Here is a 15,642-nt window from a genome sequence, read left to right as displayed (position 1 = left end):
CTCCTAAAATAATCATCAAATTCACTATCTTAAAATAATTATCAAATTCACTCCTAAAATAATCATCAAATTCACTATCTTAAAATAATTATCAAATTCACTCCTAAAATAATCATCAAATTCACTATCTTAAAATAATTATCAAATTCACTCCTAAAATAATCATCAAATTCACTATCTTAAAATAATTATCAAATTCACTCCTAAAATAATCATCAAATTCACTATCTTAAAATAATTATCAAATTCACTCCTAAAATAATCATCAAATTCACTATCTTAAAATAATTATCAAATTCACTCCTAAAATAATTATTAGAAATTGAATTAGTAATAAATTTATTGTTATATTGATAATAATTATAATAATAAGGTACTAATTCGGTTCATAGGTATTTCACCGATATATAAAAAGGAAAACTGAGTTTACAAGCAAGGGAGTGAAGCATAATATTATTTGGACTACAGTATAACAATTTGATGGTAATAGGGAAGGTGTATCTGATTGTAGGGTATAGTTATATTGTTTTAGTGTTAGAAAGCATGGCTGGTGGCAACAGAGCAAGCGAATATGGGTAAGGAGAAAACTAATCTTCTTATTTCTGTGTGATTATCTATATATATATATATATATATATGTGTGTGTGTGTGTGTGTGTGTAGAAGCCTAGCCGCCACTTTCCTCACTGATTTTTGATTCGTTCTAAATTTGATTCATTCTAAGTAGGAAAGGCTAGTAGCATACCTGATTGTGGTTTGGAATTGAAATTGAAATTGAAGTTGGAATTGGAATTGGAATTGGAAGGCGGCTCCGTAGCTATGCGCTAATCTCTGGTTTACTCACCTATGTATATATATATATATATATATATATATTACATAGTATACGAGCCTAGGTTATTATATTTATTATTATTATTATTATTATTATTATTATTGTTATTATTATTAGTATTATTATTATTATTTTTATTCCATTTTATTAGAGCTAACTCCTGGTATTATTTTATTTATATCTATATACATATTTATTTATTTTAATTTATTTTTTTTTGTAATTTAAATATGGTTAATATTAATAATTTAAGTCAATTACTAAAGCAAACACACAGACACACCTAAAGAAATTAGAACACATATAAGGTAATGAGAAATTGGGGTGTTACAAAACCAATGCCAAAACGATCGTGTGAAAAGTGGATATATTATCCATTGATTGGTTTTCTGATTTATGGTAAGATTTCTTGACCAAATTTCGAAATTAATTTTAGAGTGCCTTCTCATAATTTATTTTTAATGTTTATCCATAAATTGTCGAGTTAGATCGATTGAAGGACAAAGTGCAAATGAAGAAAGACTGTTTGCTCGTGGAATTGTATTCATGTTTAAAAGCGTCTAATTAAGGTAATGGGTGCGAGAACGTTTGAATTCATGAGTATAATATATTGTGAGATGAATGGGAAAACTGTATTTCCCTATAATTCATCAGGGGCTCACTACATACAACAGTAGCCCTTTGAGATATAAATTAATTAATCTGAAAATAATGGGATTGTGATATTAAAATGTTAAAGAGAAATGTTTATAAGATGTTGATTGATTTAATTTTGAATAATTGTGGGGTATTTGATATTTGATATTTGATATTGTAGTGATGTTATGAAATTGTGATGACTTTATATGATAATCATGATTATGTATGATTAACGATGTTATAAAATTGTGGTGAGAATATTGAAGTACCCCATGGTTGATGAGATAGTGATGATTCGTAAAAATGATGCTCTTAATGGAGTAGTCTAAGCTAACGAGGGGGAGAAAATAAATATTGAGAATTTGTGAAGTGGAGATTGTTTTGCAATCATATAGGTAAGGCCTGACAAGCCTAGTGATTCTGGGGTAGTACCACTGAATGAGCCTGATCGTGGCGGTCTGCTGTTGGGGAATTCCAAGATCACTTGGAGGTATTGCACTCTAAATGTCGGGAGCTACCATGCAGCACATGTTTACCTCGACTGTCGTGTATATGTATCTCGGGTTGAGTTAAGGGGATCTATGAGGAAATGGCCAATTTGAATTGTCTGTCCACTGAGATGGTGGCATAGTATCAAGTCTCCTAACCAAGTACTTCAGAGTTAGAATAGTACCACATTGTGAAGTAGAGTCTAAGCTCATGCATAGCATTGCATTTCCATGTGATTGTTTTGTTGTGATTGATGTGTTTCATAAGCGATAATAATTTTCTTAGATGATTTGATGTTATAGTGAAATGCATTGATTTTACTTGAGTGGTTTTAACTTTATAATGTGATGTTTTTCCTTGAATAATGTTATGATACAATGTATTATGATTGTTTGTATTTTTTTCTTACTTATATTATACTATTAATATGATTTCAAAACTCACCTCCTTCGTTGTTTATGTTTGACTGGCTTGGCCTTGAGTTTGCGAAATCACAATTATTACAGGTTAGTGAGTCTTGAAGTTCAAGTTTTGAAGAAATCCCGCTCTGATAGGTGATACGGAATTTAGAGTTGTAATTTATATTTTAGTTATGTAATTACAAATGAATTTTTATATGAAAATCTTAGTACTAGTAAGTTTTTGGAATTAAAATACGAATGTATAGTAAAATCAAATTCATTGAGATTAAATTGTTTTATTTGAGTAATAAAGTTTAAATTGTTCTATGTGTACTTTGAGAAACGTGATATCCTAAATTAGTTACAAAAGTTTTTATTTCTTTGTAAATAAATTTTCTTTATCCGCTGCGAATTTTACTCAAAAAAATATAGTATAAATTATTATATATGTCATTTTGGGGTTTAGGGTGTCACATTAGTGGTATGAGAGTAGGTTTGTCCAATTAGACCGAGTCAGTTATATGTCAGTTAGAATTGTCAACCTTAAGTCAATTGTGTTGTCCCGTGCTCCCATTTAAGTGTTCAAATGCTTACCTATTATACTTGTGTTATGTGGTATGTATTTTTCTATTGCAATACATGATTCTTGAAAGATTATTGTTAATTGTTAAGTACTTGCTTATTATTGTTTTATTGTGGATTATCTTATTTTTGAAGATAATTAGTAGCCGTTAATTGTTTGCTTGTTGTTGTTTAATGGTGTATTTGTTAAGATTTGAGTTAATTTGAATTGTTGGCATGTTTACGTTAATTACCTTTTGATTGGACTTGTGGCTTGTGTTTCTAAATTTGATTATTTTCTCTTTGTTACAGTGGATAACTATTAATAATTTTTTTAATTGATTAGCTATATCTTTGAAATTGTTAATTTATTCGACGTAATACTAATTATCGATTGATAGACCTTGCCTTTAGTGTCATTATTAAATTTTTGATCTTGCTAATGAAATCAATTTAGAATGTTAGTAGTAGTTGTAAAATATTAGGAAATATTATTAATAATATTAATTCTTGAATATTTGAGGTTGTTAGACCTTAGAATTTAAAACAAAAAATGAAATTTGAAGGAATTAAAGTTTAGTTATTTTGTAAAATGCAAATAACTTTTTTTTGAATTAGTCTTGATTATTTTAAAAAAATAAAATTGAGTTGAATTTTTGTTGATCTGATTTTATGTAATATTTAAAATAGATGAAAATTTACACGATATTTTACTACGTGTTCCTTTTAAGAAAATAAAAAGGATTTGTTGTTATGTTGGTGTGGAGGGGCAGATGTCAATATTGAATTGTTGAGATATTTGTTTGAAATGATTGATTTAGATATCATGAACTCATTAGAGTTTTATTTGACGTTAGAGTATTAGACTTTAAGAATTCATTTGTAATTTATAACGCTACATATAAAAATGGTCAAATGATAAAATGTCTACTAATTGAGAAAGGGAAGAAAAAAAAAGGGGTTAAAAAATGATTTTATAGCGTGAATTTTAATTTTAAATCACTTGAAAGTGTTGATGATTGTATCTAAACATTTAATGTTTTTATATTGCTTTTGAAATTAAATTATGACGTTCATCATGATTTTGAAATAGTATAAAATTCATTATATTAGCAATAGCAATTCTCGAATGTTCAAGGTTTGTTGAATTTTTAAAGTTGGACTTTTAAAAAGAAAGAAAATTGTGAAGGAATTAAAGTTGATTTATTTTATAACAGGAATATTTTATGTTTAAATCATTGTTGACTTATTTTAGATAAATAAATTGTGTTGGAGTTGTGTTGATTCTTTAAAAAAAATATATATATATATTTATGACGAATTTATTTAAAATTTAGATTAGCCACACGAGAGAAAAATAATTTATGCCATGTTTTATTATTTGTTGCTTTTTTTAGAAAATCTATAAGATTTGTTGTAAAAATAGTTTTCAGAAATTAGGAAGAAAAAAATATAACTATTTTAGAAGTTTTGGTGTGTTAGAAAATTTTGTATCTAATTTTATATACATGATTTGATTTTATTTCAAAATATAGGTTGAAAAATATGGTTTTAAGAGTGCTTAAAGATTTTGAGGGGTATTTTTTATGGTTAACGTATTGGTGATATTTTAATAATCTTATTGATTTTAAAAATAGCTTAAAAAGAAATTGTATGATTTATTTAAGAAATAATCTAAGGAAAAGTTTTGTATTCTTAAAGAAAAATTATTTTATGGTATTAAAAGATTAGTGATCATTTTAAAATAATTTAAGTGTTTGAAATAAAATTTTAGAGTGTTGATTAACCACTAAAACAATTTATGCACTACGATATTTATTTTGGTTTTATGATTGTTAAATTAACTTCGTGTAAAAATAGTTGCTTACTTTACCTGCTAATAGAAAAATATTTGTTTCAATTTTTGTAAAATGATAAAGATTGATATAAAAAAAATTAATTAATAATTTAATTGTGATAAATTTGTAGTTGTTGGATTGTTATGAGAATATTCGACATCATGATGCCGATTATTGAATTAGTTATATGCATGTATATGTGATTAGGTGAATGTGAAAGTGTTTGTGTTTCAAGCGTTCTAAGTGTTGAGAATTTGTGAATGGTGTTTAGAGTAGTTGAGTGTGTTTAAAAGTGAAATAATTCTATATTTCTTTATTTTGATTGGTGATTCATATTTATGCAAGTGTAATTTCTTTTGTTGTTGTAATTAACTAGTTATAAATTACAAATAAATTACTGATAATGTGTAATTAAGTAGGTTTTTAACTTGAAGTAAGGAGTATGAGTTGTGGCGCCGCCTTCACACTCCTGAACCATGTTAAAAATACTTTTAATTACCCTTGTTTGAATTTGGATGACCATAGTTATGGTTACCTTAAGTAGTTGACTTAATGAGTAAGAGGGACTAGCTACCCGGATGACTCATCGTCAATAAAAGAGACAACAATAACATATTGTTATTATTATTAGAAATACTTGTTAAATCTATTTTTGAAATAGTTAAAAGTCACGTTCATCTCTTATACCAATTTGAGTGATTATGAATCTTATGTGGCATCAGTGTTGAATGCCAATAATGGGTTATGTGGCGTGAATAATGGTTGGAGTGAGTTTTGAAACTATGTGAAAATATTTGTCATCTTCTATGAGACCCTAAATCCCAAACTAATATTAACTTTTTATTTTAAATTTAAATTTTAAAATAATGAAATTCTTCAAATAAATAAATATAAAATTTCAAACATTTTTTTATTAAGGTAAAGAGTATCACATAATCATAAACACGTCAAATAGATCCAAAGGTTCCATCAAACTTAACAACTTGAAATCACAATATCATACGACAAAATCCTGTTTGAAGTACACCTACATATGTTTGATATTAAGTGCAAATGTAGTCCCAAGCCGATGTCACTATCAGAGCGGGAATTCCCAAAATAAAAGAAATACTCAAAATAACATGAACACAATGCATTTAATAACAGTCTTCGAGACAGGATGGCTTCCGCCTCTCCGATGGTACTAGTCATCACCTGCAACTTACAACTCGTCTGCGTCCATCGCAAACGCCAAACACAAACAACGAGGGGTGAGTATCGAAATTATGTAACAATATAAGATAAACGAGGAGAACACACAATTAGTAAAATTAACACAAACAGGAGAAACACTCAAGGTCATAATATCAAAGGTTAATCAAAATCAATCACAATAAAGCAGTCGCAAGGATGAAATGCTATGCATGTCCTACACTCTATACTTCTCCATCATTTGGTACCATTCTACTACGAAGTACTTAGTTAGGAGGCCTGATACTATGCCACTACAAGAGTGGACGGACAATTCATGAATGGCCAAGTCCTCATAGATCCTCTCAACTCAACCCGAGACACATATACGCGACGGTCGGGGTACTCTTGTGTTGCACGGTAGCTCACGGCCTTAGGGAATAACCCACTAATCCACTTAGGAATTCCCCACTAGAGGTACCCCCAAGGTCTATCAGTCTTACCTTACAGTTCAACTACTGCCCTCCACGATCAGGCTCATTCAGTTGTACTTCCCTGAATCACTAGGTTTGTCAAACCCTCCCTATATGATGACGAAATAATAATAACTCCAAAATCTACAACACATATCTCAAACTTACTCGATCATCACAACTCAATAAGTTTCAGTTTGACTTCACAATATTCATCATTATATATAGTTATATCAGTCAATCACATAAAATCCCAATATTTGATTTACACTACTCACAATACACAGTTCAGTCTTATAAATCACATAATAAGAAATAAATTAGGTGCACTTTCAAGTAATATCAGAATTTCAATCAAGTAGACAATAACACTCAAATACATAGCATTCATACAATAACAATTAGTATAGTTTTCATAAAATCAAATAACACGCAATCTCAATATAAATTAATTCACAACGGTTCTATGGGTTTCTAATTTATATTTTAGTCCTCACTATTACCATTCATATATTATTAATTAATTATTATTACTCAATAGAGCTCAACCGTACGTAGTAAACCCCGAATAAACATCTGGGAATTTAAGTATTCCCATTCATCTCACATTATTTTATACTCATAAAATTGAATCTCATCTCACCCCTTACCTCAGTATTCCCTGTCAAACACAAACAACGAAGTAGGTTCGTTTTGAAATCATGTTAATAGTATAATATAAGTAAGAAGAACACACAAACAATCATAATAGACCGTTTCATAATCACATTATGATATTTCAAAATATTTAAGTAAATAGTATCATATGATAACACCAAAGTCACTCAAGTAAAATAATCATATCATTATAATATGCATCAAATCATCTAATTATTATTAACTTTGAAACACATCAATCACAACAAAACAATCGCAAGGGAATGCAATGATATGCATGAGCTTAGACTCTACTTCACAATGTGGTACCATTCTAACTCTGAAGTACTTGGTTAGGAGGCTTGATACTATGCCACTGTCTTGGTGGACGGAGAATTCAAATTGGCCCTGTCCTCTTAGATCCCCTCAACTCTACCCGAGACACATATACGCAACAATCGAGGTAAACGTGTGTTGCTTGGTAACACCCGACATTTGGAGTGCTACCTCCAAGTCACCTAGGAATTCCCCACCCAAATACCTCCAACGTCTAACAATCTTGCCTTAAGGCTCAATAGTAGACCGCCATCATCAGGCTCATTCAGTTGTACTTCCCCGGAATCACTAGGCTTGTCAGGCCCTACCTATATGATGACAAAATAATCTTCACTTCACAAATTCTCAATATTTATTTTCTCCCCTCGTTGGCCTATGATAGTCCATTAAGACCGTCATCAAAAACACAAATTGGAATGAGCCTGACAAGCCTAGTAATTCCTATGTGACTTGGAGGTAGCACTCCAAATGTCGGGAGCTACCACGCAACACACGTTTACCTCGACTGTCACGTATATGTGTCTCGGGTTGAGTTGAGGGGATCTATGAGGACAGAGCCAATTTGAATTGTCCGTCCACCGGGATGATACCGCATTGTGAAGTAGAGTCTAAGCTCATGCATAGCATTGCATTTCCTTGTGATTGTTTCGTTGTGATTGATGTGTTTCAAAAGTAATGATAGTTACCCTTAGATGATTTGATGCATATTATAATGAGATGATTATTTTACTTGGGTGAATTTGATGTTACAATATGATACAATTTACTTAAATATTTGGATATATCGTAATGTGATTATGATACGGTCTATTATGATTGTTGTGTGTTCATCTGATTTATATTATACTATCAACATGATTTCAAAACTCACCTCCTTCGTTGTTTGTGTTTGACTGGCTTGGCCCTGTGTTTGCGAAATCGCAGTTATTACAAGTTAATGAGTCTCGAAGTTCAAGTTTGGGAGAAACCTCGCTCTGATAGGTGATACTGGGAATTAAGAGTTGTAATGTGTATTTTACTTATGTTATTATAAATGACTTTTTATATGAAAACTTAGTACGAGTAAGTCTTGGGAATTAAATCAAGAAATTCTAGTTAAATCAAGTTTATTGATATTGTACTATTTTAATTGAGGAATAAAGTTGAATTGTTACATGTGTGTTTAGAGAAACGTGATATCCTAAATTAGATATTAAATTTTTTATTCTCTTTAACAGATTTTCTTTATCCGCTGCAAGTTTTCTAAAAATAATTTAGTATATATTATTATAAATGTTATTTTGGGGTTTAGGGTGTCACACTCATGAATTCAAACGCTCTCTCACCCCTTACCTTATTTCGACGCTTTCACCTATAGATATGATTCCACGACCAAACAGTCTTTGTTCTTTGACTATTTGTCCTTCTATCGATCTAACTCGACAATTTATGGGTAAAAGTCAAAAATAAATTATGAGAAGATATTCTGAAAAACTAAATTCGAAAATCGGTCAAGGAAAATTACCATAAATTAGAAAACCAATTAGTGGATAATATAGCCACTTTTCAAACGGTCGTTTTGGCGTTGGTTTCACTCAAATCGGACTTACGGTGAAGAAAAATGGTGCAAAATAACGAATTCTAAAACGAAAAAGTAGAGTATTTTAGAGAGAAATTGAGGTTGTTAAAAATCTGGAAAATTGTGTTTAATTGACTAATTAAATATAAGAAACAACATACTCAAATATGGAAGAAAATAGAGAAAGTTATCTGGGACAGTTATCGATCACCGATGCCAAACGATGTGCTTGTTATTCGTTTCTCTTGGTTTTAGTGGTGGTGGTCGTAAGCTTCTTTCCTTATTCTTTTATTTTATTTTATTTTATTAACAATATAAATCCTTTAGACACATGGGTCAAGCCCATTAGCCTCATTTTAGGTTTTACTATTACTATTTTTATTTTATTTTTTTAAAACACAATTTCATAAGTAAAACATTATTAATATTTCAAAACTAATAATTTATAAAATAAAATAATTAATCTTTAAAATACATTAATAACTAAAACTCTCATATTCAAATTAATCACTATAATTATACTTATTTTTTTCAAATACTTACATTAAATTACTACATTATAAAATATTTGAAATTATAAAATAAATAAATATTATACCAACACTTATATTAATTACTAATTCAAAATAAATAAATATAAAATCATAATGCCATAACAAGTATATAAAAATAAAGATTAAATACAATATTACTACTATCTCAAGATAATTATTTATAAAATAAATAATTAAAAATAGAAAATAGTTATAAATAATTAAAATATAACTACGTGCATACTTAACATCAGTCAACTGCACATAAAAATATTTCAATAATTGGGTACACGTATATATACATAAAATCGCATAAAATCGCATAAAATATTTTTCTTTAAAATATATATTACACTAAAATACTATTATTTTTTTAAAAAAATATATCAAATAATAAAAAATAATATGTATTATTTATATCACTCATGTAATCTAGTATTTATAAAACTAGCACATAATAGAAATCACCTATATAACAAAAATTAGTCTAAAAATTTATAATCATATATTCTAAAATAATTTTAACATTAAATTAATTATTTAAAATTGTAGTTAACTAATAAAATAATTTATTATAAAATTTAGGGTGTTACAATTCTTCCCTTACTTAAGGAACTAGTCCCTCCTACTAGATCCTCCTACTCATGTAGTCAACTACTTAAGGAACTATAACTGCAGTCATTCAAATTCAAATAGATAATTAAAAGTATCTTTAACGTGGTTCATGAGTGCAAATGCGGCGCCACAACTCATACTCCTTACTTCAAGTTAAAAATTCACTTAATTACACCTTCACAATAATTTATTTATGATTTACAACTAGTTACAACAACAAAAGAAATGACACTAACATCAAAATATAATCAATAATTCGATTGAAGAAATATAAAATTTGTTTCACTTTTAAATGATCTCGACTACTCTAACTCTATATGTGACACCCTAAACCCCAAAATAATATATATAATAAATTATATCATATTCCTATAAAATTTGCAGTGGATAAATAAAAATATGTTACCAAGAAAATAAAACTTTTATTTTTAACATAGGATATCACGTTTCTCAAAAATCAAAAGGAACACTTTAAACTTATTTTCTCCATTAAAATAGGTAATCTCAATAAGCTTGATTTAAGTATTATTACTTGATTTAATTTAAAAACTTACTAGTACTTCTAAGATTTTCCTACAAAAATTCGTTTCAAATTAAATAAGTAAAATACAATTTTAAACCCTTATTCCCGATATCACCTATCAGAGCATGGTTCCTCCCAAACTTGAACTTCAAGATTCATTAACCTGTAACAATTGTGATTTCACAAACGCAGGGCCAATCCAGTCAAACACATGTAAGTCATGAGCTTCCCTGATCATGTTTTTGATTTAATTCCCAAAAATACAATACACATGAAGTATTTGATTGATCTAATGATTTGAATTAAGAAACATTTCAGGCAAACAAGCAAACACTATACACTTGGAACAAAAGCTTGGAACTCAAGGAATCAACCTAAATTGGAGGATGTGCTTGAGAAAGATGCAAATATGTATAGTGTGATCAATTGTCACAGTAGTTATTTTAGTAGACTAATCACTATGATTTCATACTTAAGTATTTGCCAAAGAAAGTAAATCAATCAACTGATAAGTCAATTGATGAATCAATTGGGCAATCGATTGTCTGACTCAGAACAAAAGTTTTCACTAAGTAAATTGATTGGGAAATCGATTACTTAAAGGCTTTTTAGTGAAACCTAAGTTCTGAGCTTAATCCAATCAATTGGACAATCGATTGGGACATCAATTGAGTAATCGATTTTGTGATTCACAGAACCAACCACTTACTAAATCAATCGATTGGCAAATCGATTGTGAAAAAGTTTTTCATCAGGAATAAGTTCAGTGATCAACCAAATCGATTGGACAATCAACTGGATTAAGTTTCTTAAACTACAAGTTTTGTGACAATCGATTAGGTAATCGATTGAAGTTAATCATTTATCAGAAACACATTGAATAATCGATTGGCACATTGATTTTGACCAAATAGCTGAGGTTCTGTAACAAGCACAATCGATTAGCAAATCGATTGAAGTAAATGTCTGAGTCACTGTGACCAGCACAATCGGTTGACGAATCGATTGAAGCTAAATGTTTGAGTTACAGGAAGAATTCAGCTCATTGCCAAATCGATTAGGACTATGAACATACGTCGACTGAGCAATCGACTATTCTGATCTCGTTGTTTGAAAAAAACACCTTTAATCGATTACTCAATCGATTCTGATATATTCTTAGTATCAGTTTCTAATTTATGCATTAAAAGAATCGATTGGCAAATCGATTCATGCTTATATTTTCAAGATTCAAGAAAAACAAGAAGAACGATAATCGATTGGGCAATCGATTAAGCTGGTTTTAAACTTCTATAAAATCGATTGACCTGATGTTTTTCTGAATATATATAAGCTGATTCAATCACATTTTTATAATGACTGTTACACATTTTCTAACAATCAACACACTACATTTGAAACAATTATTTTCATCACACAAAATACTCATTTGGCAAATTCTTTTGTGTGAAATTCATATTGTGATTGAGTCATCATCATTTGTCCGCTTTTATTCTTTTCTATAAAAAAAATCTGTAAAGAAAGTTCTAGAAATCCAATGGTGTAAACTGGTGACTATCTTGGTTGGTGCGTGTGTTCATCAAGAAGAAGTCTCATCTTGATCTCGTGAGAGTTTGGCGAGTAACTCCAGGAATAAGGTGGTATTGTAATAGAAGTGAGTGAGTTGGATAGATAGGCCATGTGTGAGCTGGACAGTCTGTAAAACGTACTCAAGTCAATTCTATTGGAAAGGCTGAAATCTGGTTTATATTTCAGGACTGGATGTAGGCTATCAAACTGATAGCCGAACTAGTATAAATCTTGGTGCACGTTTTTCTTATCCTTTCTCTTTATTTTGATATTGCTTGAATGCTTATTCCTGAATGTTTGTATTGGTGAATTTCTGTCTTGATTAATATTCTGAATAAGCATTGTATTTGTACTCTTATATTGATAATTCATGCAGCTGTGAATCTTTGTTCCTGAATAAATTCCGCAACTGATTATTGTTAATCTAATTAGTAATCTTGTAAGATTAGTAAATACATTTCTCATATATTTTTTAACAAATAGAGGCCATAATTTCCAACAATTGGTATCAAGAGCCTGATCTTTTTTAGACTAACTATCATAAAAGAAAATGACCTCTTTAGAATTTCTGGGAGAAGGTGCATCCTTGGCTAGGCCCCCTGCATTTAATGGGGCTGCCTACATTTATTAGAAAGAGAGGATGTTAATTTTTCTTGAAGCATGTAGTATTGATATTCTAGAAGCAGTAATAGATGGTCCCTTTGTTCCAACCATAGCTGGGACAGGTGATTCGTCAATCCCAAAACCCAGATCAGATTGGTCTGAGGATGGTAAGAAAAAGGTTGGATACAATGCTAAGGCTAAAAACATTATTACCTCTGCTTTAAGCGCTGACGAATTTTTCAGGGTGTCTAACTGCAAAACTGCCAAGGAAATGTGGGACACATTGCAACAAACGCATGAAGGAACAACAGATGTAAAAAGGGCCCGAATCAACACGCTAATGCATGAGTATGAGTTGTTCAACATGAAGAAAGAGGAGTTCGTTAATGATATGCAGACAAGATTTACTCACATAGTCAATAATCTAAATGCTCTTGGTAAGGTGATTGACAATGAGCAGCAAATCAGCAAAGTGATGAGGTGCTTGACCAGAGAGTGGCAGCCAAAGATCACTGCTATAGCAGAATCAAAAGACCTTGGTAGCATGTCAATTGCCACACTATTTGGAAAACTAAGAGAGCATGAAATGGAACTGCATAGACTGAGTGAGGCTGAACAGACTGACAGAAAAAGAAAAGGGCTGTCTCTGAAAGCCCAAGCACATCAAACAAAGTCCGAACAAGAGATCTGCACTGACGATTCAAATAGTGAGACCGATGAAGATTCAGAACTTGGATTACTTGTTAGAAAATTCAAAAAGTTTGTGAAAAAGAAAGATAGCAAATCAAGAAAACCCTCAAACTCAAAGACACATGACAGCAAAATAACCTGCTTTGAGTGTGGGAAGACAGGACATATAAAATCTGAGTGCTTCCAATTGAAAAACAAGAATAAGAATGCAAAGGCTAAAGGCAATCAACCATCTCCTAAGACCAGAAAAGCCTACATAGCCTGGAACGATAATGAGGAAGAGTCTTCTGCATCTTCTGAAGAACAAGAAGCTAATCTTTGTCTAATGGCCAACACAGATTCAGATTCTGATAGTGAGGTAAGTTCTAAATCCAATCCTTCTTATGATGAATTACAAGACGCATTTAATGAACTACATGATGAATATGTTAATGTAATCAAACAGTTAATTAGCACTAAGAAACTGTAAGAAGAAAAGTGCATGCTTTATGAAGAGATTAAGCTGAACCATGAGTCTCTTAAAGACACAAATGAAAAATGTGAAAAAGGAAACTTATGCACTGAAATGTGATTTAGAAAAGTTCAATAGTGGTAAAAAAAATTTAGATATGCTTCTTGGAAACCAAAGAAATCTAAATGAAAAATCTGGACTTGGCTATAGACAAAAAAGGAATGTTAAAAAGAATCAGAAGTTTGTTAGATCTAAGCATATGCATGAAATCTTCACTAAACCAAATCAGAATTCATCCTCTGTTGTTTCATGTCACTTTTGCTGTAAAAAGGGTCATATGGTTTTTAATTGTAAACTGAAAAAACTGGCTAACAGAGGATGGAAACATATTTGGAAAGTAAAGACACCAATGTTTGAAACTAACCCTCCAAGACCCAATCTGAATTGGGTACCTAAAACCAAATTTAAATTACATTCTGCAGATATGCTTGACATCCAGGACTCATTCATGGTACCTAGACAGTGGATGTTCCAAGCATATGACTGGAGACAAGTCAAAGTTCTTGTCTCTAAACTTAAAAGATGGAGGATTTGTTAAATACGGTGACAATAACAAAGGTAAGATACTCGACATTGGAGACATAAGGAACGAATTGACTACGGTGATTAAAGACGTTCTGCATGTAAAGGATTTAAAGCACAATTTGATTAGTATAAGTCAACTCTGTGATAAGGGGTTCCAGCTATGCTTTACATCTCAGTCTTGTATAATTGAGCACAATTAGTAGATGATTACTCTAGGTATACTTGGACATTTTTTCTGACTCACAAGAGTGAGGCCTTCTCTATTTTCAAAAGATTTGCAAATTTAGTTCAAAATGAGAAGAAAAGAATCAGAAAATAATCTCCATTAAGAGTGATCATGGTGGAGAATTCCAGAAAGATTCCATTAATACCTACTGTAAACAAAATGGAATTCACCATATATACTCATCCCCTAGAACTCCACAACAAAATGGAGTTGTAGAAAGAAAGAATAGGTTTTTAGAGGAACTAGCTAGAACTATGATTAAAGACTCAAATCTTCCTAAGTATTTCTGGGCTAATGCTATAAACACAACCACACATGTACTTAATAGAGTTCTAATAAGGACAATACTTAGAAAAACTCCCTATGAGTTATACAAGGGTAGAAAACCAAACATATCTTACTTTAGGGTCTTTGGATGCAAGTGCTTTGTATTAAACAATGGCAAAGAACATCTAGGAAAGTTTGATCCTAAGGCAGATGAGGGTATTTTTCTAGGTTATTCCCAATCTAGTAAGGCCTATAGAATCTACAATAAAAGAACCAAAACTATAGAGGAATCTGTTCATGTAAAATTTGATGAAATGTTTGCTGAAAACTTGAACAACACTCCTCCTATAGTTGGTGATCCTTTGGATGATATTGTAGAATCTGAACCAATAGAACCTAATGAACCAGTACCTCCAAATCCCATTGACAACATCATAGGAGAGATTTCAAAAGGAGTTTCAACTAGAAAATCCCTCAGACAATTTTGTAACTTTACAGCCTTTGTATCTCAAGTAGAACCCAAAAACATAAAGGAAGCTCAATCAGTTTGAGAGAAACAAAGTTTGGGTCCTAGTTCCTAAACCAGAAGACAAACATGTCATAGGAACCAGATGGGTCTTTAGAAACAAAATGGATGAAAATGGG

General features: G+C 30.6%; 1 protein-coding gene across 1 annotated transcript; it reads left to right on the top strand.

Moving 5' to 3' along the window:
* Positions 1-12,815: 12,815 nt before the first annotated feature.
* LOC140919696 (uncharacterized) lies at positions 12,816-14,336 on the top strand. Its single transcript, XM_073366307.1, has 2 exons — positions 12,816-13,796; positions 14,295-14,336. The coding sequence occupies exons 1-2, from the start codon at positions 12,816-12,818 to the stop codon at positions 14,334-14,336; spliced, it is 1,023 nt and encodes a 340-aa protein (XP_073222408.1).
* The last annotated feature ends 1,306 nt before the right edge of the window (positions 14,337-15,642 follow it).

This window comes from Cicer arietinum, chromosome 3 (genome assembly GCF_000331145.2).
Source record: "Cicer arietinum cultivar CDC Frontier isolate Library 1 chromosome 3, Cicar.CDCFrontier_v2.0, whole genome shotgun sequence".
In the NCBI taxonomy this organism is placed as follows: Eukaryota; Viridiplantae; Streptophyta; class Magnoliopsida; order Fabales; family Fabaceae; genus Cicer; species Cicer arietinum.
Note: the sequence above shows the minus strand (reverse complement) of the source record. Positions and strands in the feature narration are given on the sequence as shown.

Coding starts and splice junctions, on each gene's coding strand:
- LOC140919696 (XM_073366307.1), top strand. CDS start 12,816: ATGTTAATTTTTCTTGAAGCATGTAGTATTGATATTCTAGAAGCAGTA. Junction 13,797..14,294: donor AAGCTAATCTTTGTCTAATG/GCCAACACAGAT, acceptor ACTGGCTAACAG/AGGATGGAAACATATTTGGA.